Below are 26,641 nucleotides of genomic sequence, written 5' to 3'. Positions count from 1 at the left end.
TCATCTAGTCCAACCCACCTGCTAAAGCTGGTTCACCAGAGCAAATCGCACAGATCGTGTCTGGGAGTGTTTTGAATGTCTCCCGAGGAGGAGACTCCACAGCCTCTCTGGGCAGCCTGTTCCAGGGCTCTGGCACCATCAAAGTAAAGAAGTTTCTCCTGATGTTTGGATGGAACCTCCTGTGCTTCAGTCTGTGCCCATTGCCCCTCATGCTATCATTGGGCACCACTGAAAGGAGCCTGGTCCCATCCTCTTGACACCCACCCTGGAGATATTTATAAGCATTGATAAGTTCCCCTCTCAGCCTTCTCTTCTCCAGGCTGAACAGACACTGCTCTCTCAGCCTCTCCACTTAAGAAAGATGCTCCAGACCTCTAATCATCTTTTTAACTCTCCGCTGGACTACCTCCAGTAGTTCCTTGTCCTTGTTAAACTGGGAAGCCCAAAACTGGATGCAGCACTCCAGATGCGGCCTCACCAGGAGAGAGCAGAGGGGGAGGAGAACCTCCCCCAACCTGCTGGTCACAGTCTTCCTAATGCACCCCAGCTACCACTGGCCTTCTTGGCCACAAGGGCACATTGATGACTCATGATCAACCTGTTGTCCACCAGAACTCCCAGGTCCTTCTCTGCGGTGCTGCTTTCCAGCAGGTCCAGCCCTAACCTGTACTGGTGCCTGTGGTTATTCCTCTGAGGTGTACGACCCTACACCTGCCCTTCATCAGGTTCTTCTCTGCCCAATACTCCAGCCTGTCCAGGTCTTGCCGAATGGTAGCACAGCCTTTTGGTGTGTCAACCCTTCCTCCTAGCTTGGTATCATCAGCAAATGTGGCTGAGGGTGCACTTGGTCTCTTCATCCAGGTCACTGATGAACAGATTGAATAAGACTGGACCCAGTACTGACCCCTGGGGAGCCCCACTAACTACAGGCCTCCAACCAGACTCTGCACTGTTATCACAACCCTGTTGCTTTGCCATCCGAACAGTTCACGGTCCATCTCACCATGCACTCATTCAACTCCCACTTCCTGAGCTTGCCTATGAGGATGTTGTGAGACACAGTGTCAAAAGCCTTGCTTAAGTCAAGGCAGACAACATCTGCTGCTCTGCCCTCATCTACTCAGCCAGTCATACCATGATCCATTCTCTTGCCCCACATAATCCAAAAATGCATCTTCTAGGATACATTTCCAGGCAACAGTTAAGATTATCAGTCAGTTTATTTCCTATATATTAACTCAATGCTGATTGAAGTTCAAGACAAAATACAAAGCAGATATTCAATGTTCATAATTTAGAACAAGTACCTAACTGTAACACAAATAATACAAAAAAATGGAAATTCTCTTCCTTATGTGTACTTATACAGCATGTGTATACTTAAGATGTCCTAAAAATTGATCAGAAGTGGCTCAAGTTTTGATATTTCAAGAAAATACAGTTTGCATTTGCATTGTTTTTCAACAAACATGGAAGTTCAACATTTGTTTTTACAAACGCCATTAAATCTCAGTATTTCTAATATGAAACTTTACAGTAATTGCCACTTTGTTTTATTTTATTTTAAAATGACTTACAATAAGACATGTTTTTCTAGATTTTGATTATGAAACAATTTCTTTCTCTTGCTTCCAAGGCATGTCAAATTTACTGTTTCTTCCATCTGATTTACTCACGCATGGTACAGTAAAACTGGCATAAACCCTACCTAAAAATACAAGTGTCAAAGCCTGAGAGACAGATAGTCACTTAAGTGCTGCAAGGATTGCAACAAACACCTCCAAGGTCAGTTATATTTTCTTGCTTCACCTCCCTTAAGGTTCATTCAGATTTCAGCTTTGTAAAATAAATGGATCTTCAGACTGGCTCTCACACCAACATTTCAGAGGTTAAATCTGATCTGATTTACACCTTTTATATACTGCAGATGTTTCAGTCCAGAGTCAGACAGAAATTTGGCCACAAATTTAGGTTTAATCCATGTAGGTTTGCATTTTTTTCCTACATTTTCCCTTACAGTATTTTCAGTCACTCAGAAAAAAACAAAGTTAGCATTTTGAATTCATTATTTCTCTGGCTCTGACCCAAAGAAATCGGTTGGATTATTCCCCAGCCTTCCAGTACCTTTGATCAGGACCACAGTGCATGCACTTTGAACAGTATTGATTTCCTTTGTGTGTGGAATAATTTCCAAACAGAAGAACTAAACACCGTAGAGATGCTATAGAAGGAATACAGTAACTTCCCTGAGTCCACTCATGTCTTGTGATCCTTAGGTGGAGAGTAAATTGGAGACTGGGCCTACTGCCCATGGAGTGGGTAAGAAAGGTGGGGATTTGGGCTCTATATATCTGAATAGATGCCAGACCTCTACTGGATACAGTGGATAAATGCTTATGGAAACACATCAATACCACACAAGGGATCCATATGTACTGTCAGTGGAAAAGATTCTGAAAAGTCTCTTTCAAAAGCTTGTCTATTATTTGTGCAAACTATCACGTCCCATTACTCAGTGTAGCTTTGATTAAATGCAGCGATCCCACAAAATCGGTTAACATTGCCTGATCTTTCAACTGATTTCAAAATCATAATTGCTGTTTTAATTAACCTGCCACACTGGGACATCCCCCCCCCAAACTGGGGGTCAAGGGGCTGGAAGACAGCCCCACAAAGAGATCTGGGAGTTTGGTCTGGGGGTTTGGGTTGATGGCAAGTTGAACATTAGCCAACTGTGTGCCTTGGCAGCCAAGAGGGCAATGGTGCCCTGGGTGCATCAAGCACAGCATTGCCAGCCGGGCGAGGGAGGTGATCGTCCCACTCTCCACTGCGCTGGTACAGCCCCACCTCAATTGCTCTGTGCGGGTTTGGGAGCTTCAATGTAAGAAGGCCATCAAACTTCGAGCGTGTCCAGAGAAGTGTGACAAAGATGGTGGAAGGCCTCAAGAGCAAGACTTCAGAGAAGCAGCTGAGGTCGCTTAAGTTTGTTCAGCTTGGAGAAAAGGCGGCTGAGGGCTGACCTCATTGCAGCCAACAGATAGATTCCTTGAGGTGGGCAGTGGAGGAGGAAGTGCTGATCTCCCCTCTCTGGTGACCAACAATAGGACATGAGGAAAGGGAATGAAGCTGCATCAGGGGAAGTTCAGATTGGACATTAGGAAAAGGTTCCTGACTGAGAGGGTGGTCAGTCACTCAAACAGTCTCCCCAGGGAAGTAGTCACGGCACCAAGCCTGTCAAGAGTTCAAGGAGTGTCTGGACGATGCTCTTAGTCATGTGGTTTAGTTTTAGGTAGTACTCTGAGAAGCATGGAGTTGTACCTGATGGTCCTTATGGACCCCTTCCATATTCTCCACAATTTGGCTGAATAAGGCTGGAATGCAGTAGGGTCTGACTTCTCTTCCCTTACAGCTGATGACTGCTTTCAGCCTTGGCAGGGAGGATATTTAGGAGCTAGGAATTCTGCACTTGCCATTAGGCTTACTTATACCAGAGAAATTTCTACCAGGGACACTCAGGCCTAGTTGTTTCGAGACTACAAAAAGAAGGCAGAAGCAAGTGGAAAGAAATCAGATATGAATTAAACTACCATCAGAGTCCTTCAATTTATTACCATCTTATTAAAAACTGGACAAAGCTACAAGCTGACACAGTAATATTAACAAGGGATCTTTAAAACAACCACGCGTTGTGTGCATTTTGGTATTACTAACAGTAAAGACATCTATCTTCTGTGGTGAGATACTGCAATATCTAAAGAAACTTCTTCCTGTTAATATTTATCAATGACATGATCAAGTAGAACACTTCGTACAGTGCCACTCACTGCACTCAGTGTAAACATTTAAATAGTCAAAACTGGGTTTATTTACAAAGTTTGTCATGCACAACAACTTTTTATTTTAGAATTATATAAAATTCATTTAAGAAAAGGATGACATCACATAGTTCTGTGAACAACAATAAGAGGAAGCACATTAAAAAGCTTAACTAAAAACAGCAAATAGTTGAACTGAGGTAAAGTTAAAAAACAACCAACCCTTTTCACTGATTACAGGGCTAAAAAGCAGTTCAAATCTCTAAGCCAAGAACTGACACCTGCAGAAGGGCGAACCATTATTCCTTGATATTTTGAAGGAGTCTTAATAAATGAGACTCAATAACCTGTTGAACTAAAGCAGAGAAAAATATCAGGTTAATCAGTGTTCAATGTTCTTGCACATCTTTAGGGTTATACTATTTTTTCTGACTGGCTCATCCTGTACAACCATTTAATAACACACAGACAGGAAAAAATTCACTCTGGAAAGAGAGTCTGCATCCCCTCAGAAAATAAAAGCCTCATATAATGCAAAAACAATACACCCAGTAAGGCAGATAATTGTTTTTGCAGGTGATGATCTGTTCTCTGGCTGAGGCAGGGATGGAAACTCCTACCCATTTTGAGCCGATACATTTCAGTGTATTAGGACTGTCAGGAAGGAATCTTCTTACAGCTGCAAAAACTCTACTCGGCCATTACAGCAGCAACATAAACAACGAGCAGTAAAAACAAAAATAAAATAACTTTCATTTGCAGTACTCACCACTCCGATATCCCAAAGCTACAGCCAAATCCATGGAATTATAGCCAGCATCTGTTTCAATAGTTGGATCAGCACCACTTTCTATGTAAAACAGGAAAAGAAACTCATATTTCTGACAATGAGAATTAACAGTAAATTATTACTGATAATTCAGTTTGGACAGTCTACTTACCAAGGAGAATTTTTACACATTTCACATGGTTCCCATGTACTGCATATAGCAGAGGTGTACCTCCATTCTGCAAAAGCAGGGAAAAGTCTTAGATACTTAATGATTGAGCAGTCTGCAACTCAATTCCTTACACAAAAGTATACTTCTATGTACCAGTAAGAGACTTCACAAGTTTTATAAAAATGAGACTCTGTTTTGGCTCTTCACAACTTACATCTTTTCTTGTCTACTGTTTAGACTGTAGGTTCACCCTCCTATAAGGACTCCACGTTTGTCTCATTCTCTTTTTACCAAGAAGTCAGAACCAGTACGGCAAACTTCCCTTATCCTATGGAAGTTTTGAAACTCTCAGATATTTCAGAAGAGGTAGAACAATTTTCAAGCATAAGTCAGTGTTGTGCCCTATTTCAAACTTCGGATCAAAGTACCCTCTGACATAAATGCAAGCGAGAGTCTTACCCAGTCATACTCGTTGACATCAACTCCACAGTCCAGCAGCATTTTGACAATATCTGTGTATCCTTTACTGCAAGCCAGTGACAGGGCACTTTCTCGCCCTTTGCCCAAAATCTGAGGATCTGCACCCTGAAATAACAACAACATTTTTTTAAAGTGAAGTTTTACGTAGTACTTTAAAACTTTTATGTGTATAGCACCATTGATAAACTTAGGAAGGCAAATTGAACTAAAAAGTAAATAAATTTTGTGTTTTTTTCCTTACATTCTGGAGGAGAAATTCCACTACTGCTATCTGCCCGTGAGCTGCAGCCCACATCAGAGGGGTAAATCCTTCTTCATCCTTATGATTGATAACATTTTCTGTTTAAAGAAAAATATGCAGCTTAGTAATCTCTTTCACTAACGCACTGTATAAGCTGGTGAAATACACTGACGTATCCATGAGGAATAGACTGAGGTACCAACATGTCCCAGAAGTTATTCTCATCTTAACTTTGAAAACAAAATTCTGTCTCAATGGTGGTGCAAATCTCTCTGTCCGAGAAAGAAAAAAAATCCAACTGAAAAAAAGTAAAATCTCAGAGTTGGATTTTTTTTTTTTAAGACCCATAAATCAAACTCTGATTTTACTCAGAAATGCTACAAGTTGTCTATAATCTGGGCATTATTTTTGGAAACTGTCTTGGTTTTGGATAAAACAGGACCAATTCTCTCTTAGCAAATTTTCCTTTCAGCTAAGTTCTTCTAAGTAACTGCATTTTTCTGAAGTTGGCTGCACATTTTTTAGACAGTGTTTGCTCCAGAATTTATAACACCTGCTGTTTACAATTTTACTGACCTAATGGTAGGAATTGTATGCAGAAAAGGCCCACATTTGTCTTTTATTGCTATAGCAGCCAAGGTCGCTGGTAGACCTCTTATGTCCCATAAGTGAGGGCTTGTACAAGGGCCATACTTGCAAGGAAGGGAGAACAGGTGACCCAAATTGACCAAGAACGTATTCCATGTCATCCGCGTCATATCCAGTTCAAAGCTGAGGTATCATAAGGGTCTTGGTCTATGGCCAGTGTCTGAAGAGGACCCTGCCTGTTCCCCTGCCTGCAATCCTCATCCTGGTGCCAGTCCATGCATCCCTGAATCCAGTTCCTGTCTACTGCAGAATCCAGTTCAGGACTTCCTAGTGTTTGCCACTTGCTGTTGCTACTCAGGAAGATTCAATATTGGTTTTGTATATTTTGCATTATTTCTATCACTATTATTATTATTAATAAAGCTTTTAAAACTTTTCCATCTTGTAAGTCTGTCTCTCTTTTCCACCTTTTCACTTTCCTTAGTGTGTGTGGGGGTTAATAGAGAGCATCTGCCACACTTTTATTGTTGTCCTGCAATAAACTGTGGAAGAAAGAAGGGCCACTTGAAAATAAAGAGCTGTTCTGTATTACGCTGAAAAGTGGTTTTCTTTTTCAACAAAGTGAGCCACAGAATATTGTAAATTATTAGCCTGTAAAACAATATAGATGGTATAACTCCACTTATAACTCAGTTTTACGGAAACGATTAAGGTCTACTTCTAGTGCAGCTGGAAGAAGAACAAGGCTGAGTGAAGTAGTTGAGGTGGATTTTTTTTTTTTTAAATATCTAAGTACTTAAAAAATCCCGTGCTTATCATAGCACCACAATGTCCCTTTTTAACTGTTACTGACACTCCAGAATAAATTTTCTTCCCATAGACATGGTTCATTACAAAGTATATAGACTTGGTGACTCATCACCTGCTTTCCAGTAAACATCTGAACAGAGATGCATTGCTGATGCTGATTACTAATAATACAGTAAGAATATACTATTAAAAGTACTCAATTCAATATGTTATATAGAATTGAAATTTTGTATTTGTACTACGGACACACAAATGTCATACTGAAGACTACCACACAGCTCAGAACGAGTAGTGCTATTATACTGCAGGTGTGAGCTATAGCTTAAATGACCAACATATAGCTCTGTATGTTGATTGATTAAATAGAATTGGAAAATCACCGTTAATATAAATGTGTTTAAAATTACCAAGACAAAAAAGAATAATTGTTCTGATAGAACAAACAGATTCTCCCTTCTCTTTTCCACAATTACCTATACAGCTGGGGAGCAGGGGGAGGAAGAGATTTACCTACAACTCCTATTAATGCTAATGTTCAATTTAAAATACAGATTATAGATGTGAAAGAATAGTCCACACCAGCAAAGAACAGATACCTCAAACATCCTCCAATTTGTACCACAATTGGTGATTTTTAAAAAATACAGCTTTGGGAAAAAAGTCAAGCATAACAGGGTTATAAATACCCCAAAGAAAAAGGAAGGCATTTAACCTCCCTGTGTCTCACCTTGTTCAATACGTGTGGCCAGATATAACATTTCTCCCTGAGCAGCCAGCTGATGAACTGATAAAGCTGAAAAAAGGGAAGCAAAACCCCGTGTTACACACATCAATTTTCACTGTGCTCCATTTAGAGCCAGGCATAACATGCCCACCTGCTTGAGCAGTACAGAACTTGGATCTGAGAGTGTAGACAGGTTTAACCTTATACTCTTAACTGGAATCATTATCTTAAAAAATGAAAAATTTCCAAAGAGTTTAACAGATTTAGACAATTTTTTAACCAATGTATAAATCATACTAGAAAGTGAAGATACTTCCTACACTGACTCTTTACAAGGCAACAGACTCTCTTTTCTGCTGCGTGGTCAGCAACTCAAGATCTTATTAAGAACACTTATCAAAAGAAAATAAGCATCTTTTGACAACTTAAGGCTATGTAGTTTAAAAATAACATCTAAGAGAACACATGCCATCAAGAGACCTGTCATACTGCTCAATAAATCCTACAGATCAGACATGACATCTACAGGTGAAGAAAAAAGACTTTTAAAAAAAATTATTTTTAATAAAAAGTACCAATCATTAAAAGCAGCATAATTCTTAAGAGATTATGAAGAAAAAATCCCTGTTCACACAGTAAACTCTCTACAGATGCATGGTTTTGATAATTGCAACTTGGAGCAAGTCTGAAAGGTGCTCAGGATGGAATATATAATACATTATCCACATTATGTAATAACAAAATTAGCTAATGATTACACAAAATGCAAATGTTCACTGTCCTCTTCGCTACTTGAAAGGTAGATTTTTTTTTTTCAGAAAGACTGTGTATTTTGTGCAGAGGCCTGTGTTGCAGTTTCAGATTAACTTTCTCCATGCAAGCAACCTTTTTGGTTAAAACACTGGACTTACAATTTATAAAGGAAATAATTTATAGATTAAGTAAATTACAGATAATAATTTACAAAGAAAATGTTTGATAATTAAGAATAACAAAACCCCATATGTAGTACTGCCTTCTTGACTTTCAACATCTGTGACAATCATAATATTTGCAGCAGTCTGTAGCACCAATCATCTAATTTTAACAAATTTTACAGGATCCACAAGTGCTGAAAACAAGTATATGAAGCACATTAACTTAAAACTTGATCTATATTTTTTAAATCAAGAATTGGATTTTTTCTGGAAAAAATGCTTCAGTCATGGATTCAATACAACAGATGGATTACTATTTTGCAGTTGGGACCACGTGAAATTAGACAAGACTACCTCAATGTTTTCTTCCTATATTACTGTTTCACAGAATCACAGAACATTAAAACACCAAAGAAAAAATATCAGAAAAATCTGTGAAGCATCTAACATACACTTCACAAAATAATTATCAACAGTAAGGCAGAAGGATACTTACAATTTACAAGCAGAGGTGTTGTAGAAACTTCATTTCCCCTGTGTTTGTTAGTTAGGGTAGTTGATTGTTTTATCGGTGAGAAATGCTTAGTAGTTGATGGAGTATAAACATGTCTTACTTGGATACCAGGGGAAGGAGAAGTGTGGATGTTGCATTCAGCTACATTGAACAAAGAAAACAGACAGGATTTTAGTACTAGTAAGAGCATCAAAGCAAGCCACAGACTCCAAGTCGAACAAGAAAGCCACACTACCAAAAGATCTTTAAAATCCATGGTAAGTAAGCTTTGTGACATATGCTTTTTTCCAGTGTGTGAGAACTGAATAAAGGGCTGTATTCATTTCTGGCATAAAACAATGCTGCTACCCAACATGTTTGGTATGGTGTAACATCACCCAGAGACCAGTTGGTATCTACATAAGGTAAGCCTTTGTCTGGACTTTCAACATGCCTGGCATGGATTCATCAGGTGGGGTGGCTCCACTTAGCCTGTCACACCCTCACTAACACTGTCCAGTGCAGTAATGTGATGCAGCTCTGCTTAGCCATGTAGGCAGGTAACTGCTCAGCTGACCCCTCTACCCACTCTCTAACCAGCCCACTGCATGGGTGGAGACATCCTTCACTCATTTTCTTCATCAGGACTTTTTCCGCTCCCGTTGGATAAAACTGTAACAACATTATGAATATCTTACGAGTATGTATCCAGCAGGAAGAGAGATATTCCACACTAACTTATATAAAATGCAACAGCAGGTCACCACTTAGAATTCAAGAAGTCACTCAGTGCTGCTGTGTTCATTTGTATTAACTTTTCTAGCTTTCTATTAGAATCTAACCTAATTTAATTACAAAAAATGTACCTTATCTTGGCTTCTAATTTTCACAAGTATGTTTTGAGAAGTATCTGAGAAACCAAATAATTTTTAAGAAGATAACTGATTAAATACTGGAAAAACATATTGAAGGATTAGACTCCATTATTGGCTAAATTGATTTGACATTACTGTAAAATAATAAATGATTGGAAGCAATTAACATGCACACTGACTTCATACCATAGAGAACGTCATGATCATAAACCCAAGCACAAATTTGGTGAGAGAATCAATTAAAAGTAGAGGGTAACAGGATGGAAATGAAACTATATTTTGTTTGCCAATCAAACAGCTACAGCTGACATGACTAAATTAAGAGACCTACCAGGGATTTCTGACCTGCGGTCCCTGGATCCGCAGGACTACTTCTAAGGGGTTCACAAATGTTACCTAAGAAAAACAACCCTATCGCTGATGGGTCTAACTTTGACGTTCAGGTCTGCAGCTCCACTAGTAAGCACTTAGGGCCTGCAAATCAAAAAAAGTTTGAAAATTACAATGGCTGAACTGCAGCCAAACAATATGAATCAGAAAAATCATCAAAATCCACAATAAGCTTGTGTTTGTTATACGAAATGGGACAAATTCAACCTCTTGAAAAGATACATCACTAACAGTCTGAAATACCACAGCAAGTGCTGGAAACCACAATTTTTAAGGGGATATAGATGGAAGTCCTAATTCTATTCTCTATTGATATGCCCAGCCATGAGAAAGCACAGATCAAGTCTGAAGAAGCTGCCCAGCAATGGCTGGACATTAACTGCAGAGATCCAGAATTGCAGCAACATTTACTTTCGAATAGTGTAAGCTGAACTGGCAAGCCAATCACTACAACTACAGGTTTTGTACAGCCATATTGATAAAAGTCAACTGCATGACGTCTTTTGTCTTTATACTAGTGAAAAGACAAAACATGCTGCAGAAAGCTACTGAAGTTGAAATGATCATATAGGACTTTCACTAGTGTTTTGTAAAGATACATACATTCAGCAATGTGTAGAATATCGCAGAAGATGCTACACAAAAGAAGCTTGTTTTCATAAATAGCATCAGCTCTCATTAAATTAGAGACCTATTGTACACGTACTTTTTCAGTTTTAAAAAACTGTGATTTAAAAAATAATCTTTGGGGAAATTGATTTTACATCAATAATCCATTAAGCATACAGTAAAAATGTTAAGGGAACGAATGCTGGAAAACTATTACTGATCAACACACATACAAAGCAGAGACTTAAAAAAAAAATAACAGTTAAAAAGGATAAGACAGTCCACACATAAAAATTTATACCATAAAGTTCAACCTTTAAATAAGACAGATGCCACTTCAAGGTCAGAGTTAACTTGGTCTTGAATATTTTTACTGTCCTCCTCATTCAAAGATTTCACAAATCGTGAGCAGACGTTCATATCAAATCTGTTGGGCAAAATGAATTTCATTCCCATGGCGACACTCTGAGCTGGGCCTTCCTCTGTGCTGGAGTCAAGCTGATGCTCCACCTTAATGTCTGGCATGGGTGGAAGGCTGTAGCTGGTGGTACATTCTTCCACGATTAACTGGGCACCAGCATCTAAGTTTGTTGAAGATGCCATGGCCTCAGTCACGTAAAAGTTTTATGCAAAATATTTCTTCATAGCTTCTAGCCAAGAGCAGCTCCAGCCAACAAAGCTGTATCTAGAGATGCTGATGTTTGAACTACCTGCAACTGAACACAGGCAAAACAGGTTAACAAAATTCTGGTGAAGTAATGCATAAAAAATACATACAACCTGGCTTACAGAATTTGGTTTTGATAGTCAAAATCTTACCAAAATATCAGTCTCCCTGCCCTCACAAACTATTGACTAAATCTTCCACCTAGATTTTATTATATGGATATTTAAGCCAAATTCCACAATGAAGGCAGTAGGAGCTTCATCTAAAAGACGTTTCAGAATACTAGTCTGGTTGCAACAAAAAACCCACCACAACCAACCACATTTCTATTAAGATAGGAACAAGCTATAAGAAGATGACTTAACTGCCTAAACACATTAGACTTAAAAGAAAAGTTTAAGAGACTTTATGTCTTTTCATAGCCTGAGAGAAATCACAGAATGTCAGGGATTGGAAGGAACCTCAAAAGATCATCCAGTCCAATCCCCCTGCTGGGGCAGGGACACCCAGATGAGGTTACACAGAAATGTGTCCAGGTGGGTTTGAATGTCTCCAGAGAAGGAGACTCCACAACCTCCCTGGGCAGCCTGGTCCAGTGTCCGTCATCCTCACTGACAAGAAGTTTCTTTTCAAATTTAAGTGGAACCTTTTGTGTTCCAGTTTGAACCCACTACCCCTTGTCCTACTGTTGGCTGTCAGTGTTTTCTACCACGCATGTAGGAAAACAGTCGATCCGTTTTCCATCTATGACAGCAAAACATCCCACAGCACCCGGGGATTTCTGACAGCACCGCGGGAAACCCAGCGTCAGGCCGGGCTCCGCGGCAGCGCCTGGCGGGCAGCGCGGCCTGGCAGCCGCTCCTGGCGCCCTCCCCGCACCGCAGACCGCCGGAAACGGGAACGGGCCGCGGCGACACCCTTCACGGACACGGCAGAGCGTCTCCCACCGGGAACGACCGGGAAGCGCTCCGGGAAGCGCTCCTGGAGCCGCTCCGGCAGGGCGGGCCGGCGGGCCCGCGGCCCTGCTCCCGCAGCCCCGCCTCACCTCGGCGCCGCCATTTCGGCCGTTGATGTCGAGGGAGGAGTGACGTCACGCCGCCCCGGGGCAGGAGAGCATCACTCACCCTTCGCCGCGGTGTCGATTGGCCGGGGGAGTCGCTTCCTGATGACGTCGTACCCACACGATCCCGGTGTGTGTCCCGGAGGCCGGCGTGGGACCCGCCATCGCGGCGGCGGGCGCAGCGTGGCCTTGGGGCGCCGGCGGGAGCAGCGCTCGGCGGCGGCCGCCCCTGGTCAGACATGGCTGCGTACAAGCCGGTGGTGGTTCAGGCGTTCCCCAAGCTCGGGGAGAAGATTACGCAGGACACGCTGTACTGGCGGGGCTACAAGGTAGGAGGTGGCGCCGCGCGGCAGCGGGCCTGCCCGGGGACCCTGCGCTCTGGTCCGTGGGAGCTGCTTCTGCCGGCTCTTGGGGCTTTCGGCCAGAAGCGGTTCTCGAGTACCGCACTGGAACCTGTTAAATGGCTTCCTGGGAAACGAGGCTGAGTTGTGCCCCAGGTTGGACCAACAGACGTAGTTATTGTCCTTGAATATTTTTTCAGAGATGTAGAATTATAGAATCATATACTAGTTTAGACTGGAAGGGACCTTGAGCTACTCCTGCGGTGAGCAGGGACATCTTCACCTAGATCAGGTTGCTCAGGGCCCCGTCAGTCTGGCCTTGAATGTCTCCAGCAATGGGGCATCTACCACCTCTCTGGGCAACCTGGGCCAGTGTTTCACCACCTGTATTGTAAAAAATTTCTTCCTCGTGTCTAGCCTGAATCTCTCCTATTTTAAAACCATTACCCTTGTCCTATCGCAACAGGCCCTGCTATAAAGTCTGGCCCCATCTTTCTTATAGGCCTCTTTAAAGTACGGAAAGGATGCAATAAGATCTCTCTTGGCGCCTTCTCCAGGCTGAACAACCCCAACTCTGTCAGCCTGTCCTCACAGCAGAGCTGTTCCAGCCCTCTGATCCTTTTTGTGGCCTCCTCTGACCCCTCTCCAACAGATCCGTGTCTTTCCTGTGCTGAGGGCTCCAGAGCTGGACACAGGACTCCAGGTGGGGTCTCACTAGGGCTGAGTAGAGGGGCAGAATCACCTCCCTCCACCTGCTGGCCACGCTGCTTTTGATGCAGCCCAAGATAACATTGGGCTTCAGGGCTACACATGCACATTGTCAGCTCTTGTCCAGCTTTTCATCCACCAGTATCCCCAAGTCCTTCTCCACAGGGCTGCTCTAGATCCCTTCATCCCCCAGCCTCTATTGATATCAGTGGTTGCCCCAACCCAGATGCAGGACCTTGTACTTGGCCTTGCTGAATCTCATGATGTTCACATGGGCCAACTTCTTGAGCTTGTCCAGGTCCCTCTGGATGGCATCCTGTCCCTCAGGTGTCAACTGCACCACTGAGCTTGCTGTCATCTGTAAACTTGCTGAGAGTGCACTTGATTTCACTGTCTGTGTCAGGGGTGTCAAACACATTTTCACTGGTGGCCACATCAGCCTCATGGTTACCTTCAAAGATCTGAAGATAATTTTAGGACTATTTATACAGTCCTAAAATTACATTTGGCCCTTCAGAAGGCAACCGTGAGGCTGATGTGGTTCCCTGGTGAAAATGAGTTTGACACCCCTGGTCTATGTCATTGATGAAGATATAATAATAAAGAGTACTGGCCCCAATATGAACTCCTTGGGGACACCCCTTGTCACTGGTGTCCATCCTCTCATTGAGCCATTCACCAATACTCTCTGGATGAGACCATTCAGCCAGTTCTTCATCCACCGAACAGTCCACCCATCACACCCATACTTCTCCAATTTAGAGAGAAGGATGTTGTGGGGGACCGTGTCAAAGCCCCTACAGGTATCCAGATAGATGACATCCGTAGCCCTTCCTTTCTCCATTGATGTAGTTACTCCGTAGCAGAAGGTCACCAGATTGGTCAGGCAGGACTTGCCCTTGGTGAAGCCACACTGGCTGTCTCGAATCACCTCCCTGTCCTCCATGTGCCTCAGCACAGCTCCTAGGAGGATCTGTTGGACTAGATGATCTTTGAGGTCCCTTCCAATCTCTATCATTCTGTGATCTGTTCCATGGGCTTCCCAGGCACAGAGGTGAGGCTGACAGGACAGTAATTCCCAGGGTCCTCCTTTTCATCGTTTTAAAAAAACAGGTGTGATGTTTCCCTTTTTCTGGTCACCAGGGACTTCACCTGACTGCCATGACTTCTCAAATATCTTGTTGAGTGGCTTATCAACTACATCAGCCAGTTCCCTCAGGACTCTGGGATGCATCTCATCAGATCCCATAGACTTATGTATGTTCAGGTTCCTCAGGTGGTCATGAACCCGACCTTCTCTTAGTGGGAGGGACTTTGCTCCTCCAGTCCCTGTCTTGCAGCTCATCTACTCGAGAGAAGTGGGAAGAGAGGTTGCCAGTGTAGACCAAAGCAAAAATATTATTGAGTACCTCAGCCGCCTCCTTGCCCATTTTTCGCAGGTTGCCAGTCAAGTTCTTTGGGGAGGCTGTGCTTTCTTTGATCTTTCTTTTCTGGTTGAGGTACCTGTAGAAGCCCTTCTTGTTATTGTTTGCGTCCTGTGCCAAACTCAGCTCCAGCTGCATCTTAGCATTCCTGCCCCCACCTGTACACAACCGGGCAGTGTCCCTGTGCTCTTCCAACATAACCATCCCTGCTTCCACTTCCATTTGCATTTCTTTCTTGCCTTTTAGTTTTCTGCTTTCGTGCCACTAGTTCAAGTATTTTTAAACATTCGTGAGTTTATGTTTTTTCCTCAAAGCATGTAGTTAATGGGTCAGTTTTAATGTGTTAATTGGAAAAAAAATTATAAGAGCAGATGTAGCCTGGCGGAAGATAAACTCAATAGGATTGTATTTTAAAATAATTTGGTTCAAAATGGAGTTTTAATCTCCTAGTATGAAGAACGGGTATTGTTTTGCTGTTTTCATTTTTGATGGTGTGCTTATGGGTATTTAATGATCTTTATCACAATTGTTTCAGACACCTGTTCAGATAAAGGAATTTGGTGCAGTAAATAAAATCCACTTCTCCCCGGTTCCTCCATATAACTATGCTGTCACAGCCTCCTCAAGGGTAAGTGGCTGTTTCGAAGCTTTTGTGTTATTGTCCATCAACTGGTATCATATGATCGAATGTAATGTCTTCTTATTTTGCTAGATCCACATTTATGGCCGCTACTCTCAGGAACCAATCAAAACGTTTTCTCGGTTCAAAGATGCTGCTTATTGTGCCACATACCGTGATGATGGCAATCTGCTTGTGGCTGGCAGCGAGGAAGGTAGCATTCGCCTCTTTGACGTTAGTGGAAGAGCACCACTGAGACAATTCGATGGTCCTACTAAGTAAGACAGTCTTGGTTTTTTTTCTTTTGTGTGCATAGGCTTGTTTCATGTATTTACATGTGTCTGCTTTGCATGTTGCTGAAAACTGAATAACACTGATCTGTAATATATTTCTTGCAACTGTATGATGTAGATCTTACTGAAAATTACATTTTAAACTTGGATGCAAAATTGGATTTAAAAAAAATTCTAGATATGAATTGAGTAAATGGAAGAATAAATACATTTTCTAATTCAGGTAGATGTCTGTTAATATGTTGTGTAGACATAGTCTCATGACTACATGGCATTGATAAGCACATTTTATTTGATGCTGACAGGAAAAGAGTTCTAAAAAGTGACTGAACAAAACCACTGAAGAAATACACCAGTAAGACCGGGCACTCCTTAAAAAAACCAAAACAGAACAAGTGCCTGATTGTGGCGTGGGGTTGGGGTCCGGAAGGAGTTAGAAGAAGAGTTGTGATGTACCAGTGAGGAGAAGATAGTAATAATCCTTAGATTAAACAGATCGTGCTGTGGAAGAGCAATACGTGTTTTATCTGTGTAGAACAACAAGAAGAAACCTTCTTTCACTGGAAAGCACACAGGCAGACCTTAAGAGTGTTTCTATTTTAGGTCTGTCATTATAGATGTGATATTATCTTATGTCCTAAACACTAGGTAAACTGTAATAAGATTTAGGGTATCTGTGTTTTCTGTCAGAGTCATTCTCTGTCGGGATGTTACGATGGTATTAATAATACAGATATAAACAGTGGTTTTAAAGGACAAGAAAAGTGTCTGACCCAGTCATACTTAAAACTCACTATTATAATTTTTTTCTAAAGGACAGTGCTAGTGTGCAGACTTCTAAGTAACAGGAGAATTTACAGCTTTTGAATAAGCAGCTAGTAGACCTGTAAAACCTTTAATGCAGATCATATCAGTGCTTAGGTAAGCATCTATCAGCATGACCCTTTTCTGGCTGGAAATATAAAAACTGAAGTGTTTTTAACCTCTAAAGTGAGGCTTTGTAACTTCCAAAAGTAAATGCTTTGCACTCATAAGTTAGAGAGAATATCTTAATAAGCTCTTCATGAAGACTAGCTGCTCTGGAAACAAGTATATATTTTAACTTTGTGTGCTGTGGGCTTTGGTTTCTAGAGCTGTTCATGTAGTGGGCTTCCTGTCTGATAAATACCGAATATTTTCTGGTGGTGATGATTATTCGTCAAGTTTGTGGGATATTCCAAATGGTACAGGAATCATCTCATACAATGAGCATACTGACTACGTGAGATGCGGCTGTGCAAGTAAAGTGAATGCAGATGTCTTCATAACAGGTTTGATTTTCTTTTTCATACTTGCTTCTTTTGGATTGAATTGAAGAAAAATGCAGATAGTTTTTGGTACAGTAGGATCTTGTTTATTATATTTTAAACATGGAGGATCTATCTTCCTACTCAATGCCTACTTTGTTGTTTCCTTTTTGCTTGCTTTTTAAGTTTGACACTGATATTGGTAGGGAAACTCTGAGTTAACTATTTTTTAACATCTTTTTGCTTTAGCCTGTTAGGGTTAATTGGACTGTTCTGACTGTCCTTTTAAAGTTTTAAGAAAGTCCTGTTAATGTGTCCCTTAGTTGGGCCAGACTTAAGTGTTTTGTCAGGGTTCCAGAGGAGGACAGTAGTTCCATTGTAGTTTGTACAGCCCAAAAGTGGCAGACTCAAAAGTAATGTGTCAGATGAGGAGTTATTTGAAACTAATTGCTTTTTATTTTCCTAGCAGTAGCTTTCTATTAGTCTGTGGTAAACTGCTATGAAAAAAATTAGTATTCCTTACTTTAGGAGCCAAAAGAGACAAGGTTTCACCAGGTTGCCTACTGTTTTTTTCATATAAATACACTTGATTAATGGAATGGAAATAAAATTAAGACTTAAATTACTTTTAAGGCCTTACATGTTGGTAGGGCTAGAATTGGAAGACTTCTCCTGCCTGAAGGCTGTAAATTAATTAATGTAAACCACAAGGTGTTCTCAGTGTATGGCTTAAAAATGTTTCAATTTGGCAGGAGCTCCTTTAGATTGTAGGACGTGGCTGTTCTAGTTCCTGAAGTAATTGAAACTAGGAAACTGAAGCTATTTTTGGTGTTGTTTGCAGGTTCCTATGATCACACCGTGAAACTATTTGATGCACGAACAAAAAGTAGTGTCATGACAATAGAACACGGCCACCCTGTGGAGAGTGTGCTTCTATTCCAGTCTGGTGGACTTCTAGTATCTGCAGGTACTTCAGTAAAATCAGATTTCTTTTCTGTGGCCCTAATTTGAGAAATACTTCAGCTGCTGCTTTCTTGTATGTTGTTTTCATTTGGTAATGAAGTAGCAGGTGATGCAAGATCTTCTTTAGGAATCTGTGTTGATCTGGAGGGTGAAGGTAGGGGTAAATTTTGAAATGGTGGGACTGTCTTTCTCTTGATGATTGACAAGGATTTTTTGTTATCTTCTTACCATTGTATCAGAAGTCCTGTAACCCAGTGGTATCTACATTTTTCTTTTTTCTATAAAAAGTGTGTTGAATCATTCAACTGTGCCTGCAGAGTGGCCTAAAAAAAGAGCAGGCTAGTAGTGTGTTTTGTCCCAGGAGGCAGTTGTAATGGGTGGGGATGGTGAGTAGGTACAGAAGACTATTTTATGAAGGAGCCATTGTATCAATGTGAAAACTTCTCCAGAGAAACATAAATGTGTATGTATGTCAAACTGTTTTTTGTGCTTCCTTCTCACAGGCGGTCGATATGTCAAAGTTTGGGATATACTAAAAGGTGGACAGTTACTAGTTTCACTTAAAAATCACCATAAAACTGTAACTTGTTTATGCCTGAATAGCTCTGGCCAGAGGTTATTGTCAGGATCCTTGGACAGGTTGGTATATTTTGTGGCTTTGTTGTGATTTAAATTCTTAAGGACTTTTTTGCTTTGAAGGTAATTCTATGCCAGTATGAAATATGTGCATGTCTTTGGGGCTTAAACACTTTTAACTGTTAGAGATAAAGCTTACTTAAAAACATGTGTTGTGGCCAAGGTCTGTACTGCTGTATCCATTAACCTTTTATTAGCCAGAATGTCACTAAGTGTTGCATGTGTCATTTGGGAATGCTTGTAGGGAACTTTTGAATATTCATTTTTCTGAATCTCTGAACTGACCTTTGCAGTCTCTGTAAAATAACTACACTTTAATACATTTCAAATAACTGAAAGTGTATTAGTATTCACCTCTACAGAGCCTGATTTTTGTGTCTCTATGCTGTTGCTTTCTGTAACCAAGGTGAACAGGTTAAATATGTCCTCCCTGCGTTTTCATTTGTTTGGGTTGAGTTGCTGAGTACCAGTACTCAATATGTTGTCTCTCAGACGTTAGAAATATGAAGTGGTCTGAAATGACAGCGGTCTGCTCCCTCCCTTTCTCCTCCCTCCCCCTTGTACTTCCTAGGCTTCCTCAGGCTTTATGATTACAAAATATAAGATGAAGGATCACACTTGTCATTCAGTGCTCACAAGACTGAAGTTCATACTTGTAAAATAATGTTTTGTTTTCCCATTTGTTAAATATTTCCTACCTTCAACCAAATCATTAAAGAGCAGCTGGATACAAGAATATCTGTGGATTTATTTCCAGAAATTGTCAATAGATCTTCCACTTAAATTTTAGGAACGACTTTGGAGAAATGCTGTCTTACTGTTTCCTGATAAACATTGCTAAAGTCAGATAGTCACTGCATCTGCATTCAATTTCTTTTTCTGTCCTTGCCCCATTTTCATCCTTTTTTTGGGTAAGGGTAATCCTTTCTTGACTTTTGTGTATCTTCTGACAGAAGCTTTCTGTTGCAGGAGAGGTAATAACCAAGAAGCTCAGTGGCAGTCTGAAGAATACTTTGTATAAATACTCAGTTTCCTTAAATGATCTGTAGAAGTTAAGAGTGATGGAGTTCCTGTAAAGTGTCTACAATAAGGTGTGACTAACAAGGTTTTAATTATTATTCTTCCATGTAGGCATGTGAAGATTTACAGTACTACTTCCTACAAAGTAGTCCACAGCTTTAACTATGCAACGTCCATCCTCAGTCTTGCGTTGTCAGTAAGTAAATTAGAAATCTTTCTAGGCAGGATAATTACTGATACCTGTAAGTCACTGAAGTAATTATTTTTTGCTTTTATTGCTATTGAGTACCCATTTCAGAATAATGCTGTACATGCAAAGTAGGATGATTGAATATATTCCTCCGGAGTAAAAAATGCATTATGAGGTTTTAAATATAATACATAATATGTTCAGATGTAACCTGATTACATCTGTACAAAAATATGTGTTTATCAAGGACAGTATAAATCATAGGGAAGGTATTCAGATGGGAAGGGTAGTCCTTTTACCTTAATAAGATTTTACTAATCTTTTGCCTTTCATGAACCTTCTGAGTCCTTTTGTGCGGCAGTGATAAAAATAAAAAGTAGTTAATTTGTTGATAAATTTAGAATAGAGTGAACTTATTTTAAAAGTTGTTGGTGTCAGATTGACCTGAGGAAGAAAAGAGAGGGAAAGAGGCATGAGCATAAACAAACTTGTCTGCCAAGGCGTGTGACTTATTGTCTTGGAAACAGAAAGCAAAGACTCTAATTTCTCTGAAACATTTGAATTCTAATAGATAAATGACCTGCTGGTCAGAAATTTGGAGGCTAGCTCTATATTTTAAAACAATGTTGTCGTCATGTAGTCGCCCTTTTGTGTCGTGTCTGAAAGACACATAAAAGGGACTGTGAAGGGATCTTTACTACGTTTGATATTTTACTATTGTCCTGCTCTCCTGGTACCTAAGGTGTGCATGGAAGTGGTGTGTTCCTTCGTGCGTTTCCTGCCTTGTTCACTAGGGAGCTAGAGCTAAACGAGTTCTGAATAATTTTGGTTGAGGTGAAGACCCCATGCCCTTTAAACCTCCACAGCAGCTGCGAAACATGAGATACCCATAGTGTGTACATGTCTTTTGAAACACGATCTTTTCTTTCATATGGACTAAAAGCCTTGAGTTTTAAATTGTCATATGAGAACGTAAGGCTGGCTCTACTGGGCCAAACTAAAGGTTGGTGTAGGTCAAGACTCTGCTTCCAACTATAGCTGTAAGTAGATGCCTATGGAAAACTAAAAACAGGGCAAGTGCATATGGTAAGTTTCCTGTTATTCTGCCAAACTCCAAACTCATTTTCAGATGAGAAATTTGCTCATCAGAGTACAGTTTCTGTGTATTTCAAAGAATTTATCTTGCATAAACCTGCTCAGTCTCTCCTTGACTTTGGACAAACTTTTAACCTTCGCTATGTTCCTAGACAAGGAGTTCCACATTTCTGCTACTTGGTGTGTAAAGAACTGCCTCGTTTGTTCCATTTGGTCCTTCATTAGCTTCATTTGATGCCCCTAAATGAGACATTGACCAGCTGATCTCCATCCATACCTGTCATAATTCTGTATGCTTTTATCATATCCCTCCTCAATTGTCTTCTTTCCCCTGGTGAAGAGTTCTGTCTCAAATCAAGCCAATCTTTGATTCTCCTCAGGGTTTTTGATTCTTCTGTTCTGAATCCACTAGTGTGTTTTGAGAATGACTCATGTAGGGTTTAAGATGTGGATAAACAATTAATTTATTCAGTGGTGTAATGACTTGCTAGTTTTTATTTATTCTGTAGTAATTCCTAACACTTTGTGGGTTTTTTCTTGTTGTTTTCTTGTTGAGCATTTGGCCCATGTTTGAAGTTTTTATAGCATTATCTGTTAAGGTAATAGTAACAGGTCAGAACTCACTATTTTATATAGAAAATCAGTGTTTTTCTCCAGTGTATCATTTAAAATTATAAACTTTAGTATCAAATATGTACAACCTTTGCTATATAGGTAAAACTTGTACCAGTAACTTGTATTTTGAGCAACTTTCACATGTTTCTCAAAATCCTGCTGCTCCATCATTGGTTTCTCATAGATGGTGTTAATGTTGGTTATATATAGCATGTAATAGCCAAAGGCAGTTGTACGTCATTGAAAACAAACAAACAAACAAACAAACTGTCATAGGTTATACTTACAGAAGGATGTTAATGCATATTTAAGCTTGCTTCTGTAGTCAGGCTGTAGTCCCTCTAACTATTTGTTAAAAGTGTATTAGATGAATAACATTGCTTATTGTTATAGACCTGAAGCTGTCCCTGTTTTGAATAAGGTAGTTGACCACAGGACCTTCCAACTTAAGTTATTCTATGATAGTGTGATTAGAGCCTTAGCATGAAGCGTAAAAATGTAAAAATCTGTATGGTAGAGCATGCATTATCAAATAAAACACTGGGTTCCTTACTCTGTGATTTCTTCATTTTAGCCTGAAGATGAAACCATAGTTGTAGGCATGACCAATGGAGTGCTAAATGTTAAACACAGAAAGCCTGAAGAAAGGAAAGAAGAGTCTCAAAAGAAGAGACAACCAGCATATAGAACCCATGTGAAAGGAAGAACTTACATGCCAAAACAGGTATAGGAGGGTGAGAAAACATATACTGAAGCATTCCTCAAAATGTCTTTTTTTTTTTTTTTTTTCGGTTTGTGCTAAGATGAAAAAAAGGGAAAAGGGGGAAGATACAAAGACATATAAGCTTGTTAATGGTAGTATAATACATCTAATCCATTCTGTGTGTCTGTCTTACTCTGAACTCGTCTTTCAATTCCAGGAAGATTTCTGTGTCAGTAAACCAGTAAAACGCGTTTTGAGGAAATACGACAAGCTGCTAAAGAGCTTTCAGTCTTCCAAAGCCCTCGATGCAGTACTGGAGGTGAGGCACTGGGTTTTGTTTCATCAAGAGTTATGTGCTGTCATCTGATGTGGGTTTTTTCTGTATGTCAAGCTAATTTTATTTCACTGTGTACCTAGAAAATAATGAAACTTGTGTGGGTTCCATTTTGGTTTTGCTTATATCAGCCCTGTTTTCTGTGTAAAGATGTTGCTGTGGTACTAAACTCTTCTTACATACGTCCAGCCACCCATCAGGCTTCATACTCCTGAAGTTACGGTTGCAGTCATGCAGGAGCTGCATCGCAGAGGAACACTGAGGAGTGCACTTGCAGGCCGAGACGAGAAGCAAATTAATCTCCTTCTTACCTTTGTGGCAAGGTATTATTTTAACCTGAGTTCTCTCTGACTATTTTGAGACCTATATTTTGTAATAACTTTTGCCACAGTGTCTCAAAAGAGCACTGGTACTCTTGAAATCTCACATGCCTTCTGCTTTCTGATATCGAGGTCTGGGATTTCACTCCTAGGACTGAACTAGTTTACTTGTTAGCACCAAAAAATTTTGCTTGTTGTATGAGAGAGTATATTTTACATTGTCAGATATTCTACCCTTGCCCTGTTATTTTCTGTCTCTTTGATGAAGCACATGTCCTCATGTACTTGAGGCTTTTTTCAGTCCTCCAACCCCCACTGCCTTCCTGAGAAGAGGAGGGTAAATATCTCACGGCGCTTTTTGATTCACATCTCTGACTGCCGTTCTGTGCCACCTTTTGACAAAGAAAACATTGTCCATGTGCCTGTATGAGAAAGGTGCATGGTGATGGGAGGAGTGCAGCTGGCAAAAAACAGTAAAACTGAGATGTCTTCTATTTTTGCAGACGTGTCATTGAGCCTAGATTTACTCCTGTACTGGTAACTGTTGCAGATATGATCACTGGTAAGTACAACGCAAAAAAAGATACTCAGAGCTGGCTTGGAAATAAGGTAAAAGATGCTACATTTTTAAGAAACCAAACTTCTATGCATTAGTTTTAAAGTATGAACTCAGTATCAAGAGAATGATCCAAAAAGAGGTATCGCCAGATCACAGTCAGTATCTGATTTGCATTGGTTGCAGGAAGCTCCTCATGGTCTCTAAGTATCTTTGATACTTTGTGTTTCTATACTTACATAGTACAAGTGACTTCTGCTTCTCCAGTAAGGTAAAAATAGTATCTGGGGTCATAAAAACAACTGTTAGTTTGACTTACTGTGAGTACATACCAATCATTAGCACTGTTTTCAGAACACCACTAAAATTGCCGTAATTGTCCATAATGTTGGACCATTTTAGTGTTTTTATAGATCTGTGGATTCTTAAGTGACCTTTTTCTTTACAGACATTTATCAGCCTGTGGTTGGGCAATCGGCAATTGTCGATAGACAATTCTTGAAACTTCAAGAAGCCATAGGAAAAGAAATCGACTATCAAGAGGAGCTACTAGAAGTTTTGGGAATGATGGATACACTGTTTGCTACTTTTACTAAGAAAAGTGCTACTTATCCAGACGAGAACAAAAGTAATGGTCTAACAGAGACCATTGAAACAAATACGAACAATTGACTGACAACCATCACAACAAATTGTGGACTTGAAATACATGACCTGTTCTTCTGGTAACTTTTTATAATCATGACTTTCAAAATAAGCCCCTCTGTGTTGAAGGTCTGTCTTCTAAACTGTGTTTCCGAATAGGTTGAATTACTGAAGACAGAGAAAGAGGAGTTTTTCAAAATTTTCCATGCAATATTTTGCAAACAATTGAATTTTAAAGGTTTATTCCAAAGTTATATGTAACTTTTAAAGAATGTTTTGTGCATACAATAGTCATTATTTGATTTAGAAAACAATTTTTCATTTTTATTTACTAGAATATAATTGCAGTTTGCCTAATTTTAATGTGTCATTGCCCTTATTTAAGGTTAAGATCCCATCTCACATACTTGGACATGGGAATAAAACCATGTATGTATTTGATAAAACTTGACTACTTTGCTCTTTCTCTCCTTTCATCTGTATTTCAGACTTCCACAAATTCCTAGGAAACAGCAAAATGACTAAACAAAATAAGTCCATGTTATTTTTTGTTTTGTTCAGTATAATAGAATAAATATGCTTATGTATATTTTTTAAAAGTTCAGTTTTTTAAACAATGCATATACATTTATGAATTATAATTCTCTAGAAAATAGATGTTTCCTACTTCTAAAGGGAAATTAATTCAAATTAAATTAATGTAGTGCATAAGTAAACTGCACACCAGTGACAAAAGCCTCAGTCAAGTAAAAGAACTAATTTTTTATGTAATTTTATCACTTTCAATGTACAGTAGATGCAATTTGAGTCTACATTGTTATCAATATGTATTTGAATGCTGGGGTAATGTTTTATTTTAACTTCAAGCAAGGCTGAAGGAGGATGGTATACTTCAGAAAGATGGATGTGCCAAAGCCTGCTCAACACATGTAGGGTGACAGTACGATAGAACTTTGTACTTAGCTGGTTTCCTGTGACTTGCATTTTCCCCCTTGGCTTGGAATTTTCCTGCAAAAGGAATTTGCTTTAGTTTGGCAGTGAGAGATGAATGTCAGTGGTAGAAATAACATGAGCAACTTTGCAAGTTCTACCTATAATCTTAACAATCTTTGGAAAGTGTGGAACAGTATCTGGTCTACCCTTAAAGTAATATGTGTAATAATATATGTTCCTGGCTACTGGGATGTGCTGGTTTTGAAAACTTAGTACGATAATAGGTAATAATGAGGAGCATGTTCATGCAAATTTTAAACTTCCAGTTTCCTTGCTGCTTACTTTTTTAATTGTATTTCTGCTAGTAGACCTGTACTTTCTTTTATCTCTTAGGAAATCTGTGTGTTACTTTTAATTGTGTAACTTAATCAGGCAATCTCTCTTAGGAGACTTCACACAAAATGAGTATTCCATGACCCTTCAGTAGTGCTTGGAGTTGAAGGTGGATATTTCTCTTGGCAGCCTGGAGTTCTGTGGCTTGAGAACCACTGACCTTGATGTCAAACATATTCTTAGTTCTTATTAACAATATTAATGTCTAAAGTATGCATCCACTGTAGTGCTTCAAAGTTTGATGTCTGGCTAACAGAACCATAGGAAGAAGTTAATATTAAAATAGCAGACTAGTTTGATGTGAATTGGAGAGGTATGGATTTGATGGGTGGACTGTTCAGTGGATGAGGAACTGTCTGCGTGGTCACATCCAGAGAGTAGTGGTGGATGGCTCAGTGTCTGGATGGTCACTGGTGACAAGTGGTGTCCCTTGGGAGTCCATATTGGGACCAGTACTATTTAATATCTTCATCAGTGACACAGACAATGAGATCAAGTGCATCCTCAGCAAGTTTACAGATGACACCAAGCTCAGTGGTGCAGTTGACACCTGAGGGATGGGATGCCATCCAGAGGGACTTGGACAAGCTCGAGAAGTTGGCCCATGTGAACATCATGAGATTCAACAAGGCCAAGTGCAAGGTCCTGCATCTGGGTTGGGGCAACCACTGATATCAATACAGACTGGGGGATGAAGGATTCTAGAGCAGCCCTGTGGAGAAGGACTTGGGGATACTGGTGGATGAAAAGCTGGACATGAGCTGACAATGTGCATGTGTAGCCCTGAAGCCCAATGTTATCTTAGGCTGCATTGAAAGGAGCGTCAAGGGAGGTGATTCTGCCCCTCTACTCAGCCCTGGTGAGACCTCACCTGGAGTCCTGTGTCCAGCTCTGGAGCCCTCAGCACAGGAAAGACATGGACCTGTTGGAGAGGGACCAGAGGAGGCCACACAAATG

General features: G+C 40.2%; 2 protein-coding genes across 3 annotated transcripts; one reads left to right on the top strand and one right to left on the bottom strand.

The window, feature by feature from the left end:
* Positions 1-3,578: 3,578 nt before the first annotated feature.
* On the bottom strand, positions 3,579-12,685 carry ANKRA2 (ankyrin repeat family A member 2). 2 transcript variants are annotated; one of them, XM_082075732.1, is made up of 9 exons: positions 12,596-12,685; positions 11,198-11,599; positions 9,013-9,171; positions 7,603-7,668; positions 5,478-5,575; positions 5,216-5,341; positions 4,757-4,823; positions 4,585-4,665; positions 3,579-4,170 (listed from the first exon to the last, which is right to left on the bottom strand). In XM_082075732.1, exons 2-9 carry the CDS (start codon positions 11,484-11,486, stop codon positions 4,115-4,117), a joined length of 942 nt encoding a protein of 313 aa, XP_081931858.1. In that variant the 5' UTR covers positions 11,487-11,599; positions 12,596-12,685; the 3' UTR covers positions 3,579-4,114. The 2 variants fall into 2 exon arrangements, with proteins under 2 accessions (XP_081931858.1, XP_081931859.1); XM_082075733.1 differs by lacking the exon at positions 12,596-12,685 and adding an exon at positions 12,225-12,571.
* A 41-nt stretch (positions 12,686-12,726) lies between these two features.
* On the top strand, positions 12,727-24,947 carry UTP15 (UTP15 small subunit processome component). The gene is made up of 12 exons (XM_082075105.1): positions 12,727-12,939; positions 15,619-15,711; positions 15,796-15,980; positions 17,127-17,305; positions 18,123-18,248; positions 18,748-18,883; positions 20,012-20,096; positions 22,375-22,524; positions 22,721-22,822; positions 23,027-23,160; positions 23,661-23,719; positions 24,162-24,947. Exons 1-12 carry the CDS (start codon positions 12,850-12,852, stop codon positions 24,383-24,385), a joined length of 1,563 nt encoding a protein of 520 aa, XP_081931231.1. The 5' UTR covers positions 12,727-12,849; the 3' UTR covers positions 24,386-24,947.
* The last annotated feature ends 1,694 nt before the right edge of the window (positions 24,948-26,641 follow it).

The sequence above is a fragment of the Streptopelia decaocto genome, assembly GCF_964273445.1.
Source record: "Streptopelia decaocto genome assembly, chromosome: Z".
Lineage (NCBI taxonomy): Eukaryota > Metazoa > Chordata > Aves > Columbiformes > Columbidae > Streptopelia > Streptopelia decaocto.
The sequence above is the reverse complement of the archived record's forward strand: the minus strand, read 5'-3'. Positions and strand labels throughout refer to the sequence as shown.

Excerpts from the sequence above, each read along its gene's own strand:
- UTP15 (XM_082075105.1), top strand. The coding sequence starts at position 12,850 with ATGGCTGCGTACAAGCCGGTGGTGGTTCAGGCGTTCCCCAAGCTCGGG. Across the intron at positions 15,981-17,126 it reads CAATTCGATGGTCCTACTAA|AGCTGTTCATGTAGTGGGCT; the intron begins GTAAGACAGTCT and ends TTTGGTTTCTAG. Across the intron at positions 17,306-18,122 it reads TGCAGATGTCTTCATAACAG|GTTCCTATGATCACACCGTG; the intron begins GTTTGATTTTCT and ends TGTTGTTTGCAG.
- ANKRA2 (XM_082075732.1), bottom strand. The coding sequence starts at position 11,486 with ATGGCATCTTCAACAAACTTAGATGCTGGTGCCCAGTTAATCGTGGAA. Across the intron at positions 9,172-11,197 it reads GGCATCTGTCTTATTTAAAG|CTGAATGCAACATCCACACT; the intron begins GTTGAACTTTAT and ends TGTTCAATGTAG. Across the intron at positions 5,342-5,477 it reads TGGAATTTCTCCTCCAGAAT|GGTGCAGATCCTCAGATTTT; the intron begins GTAAGGAAAAAA and ends TTGTTATTTCAG.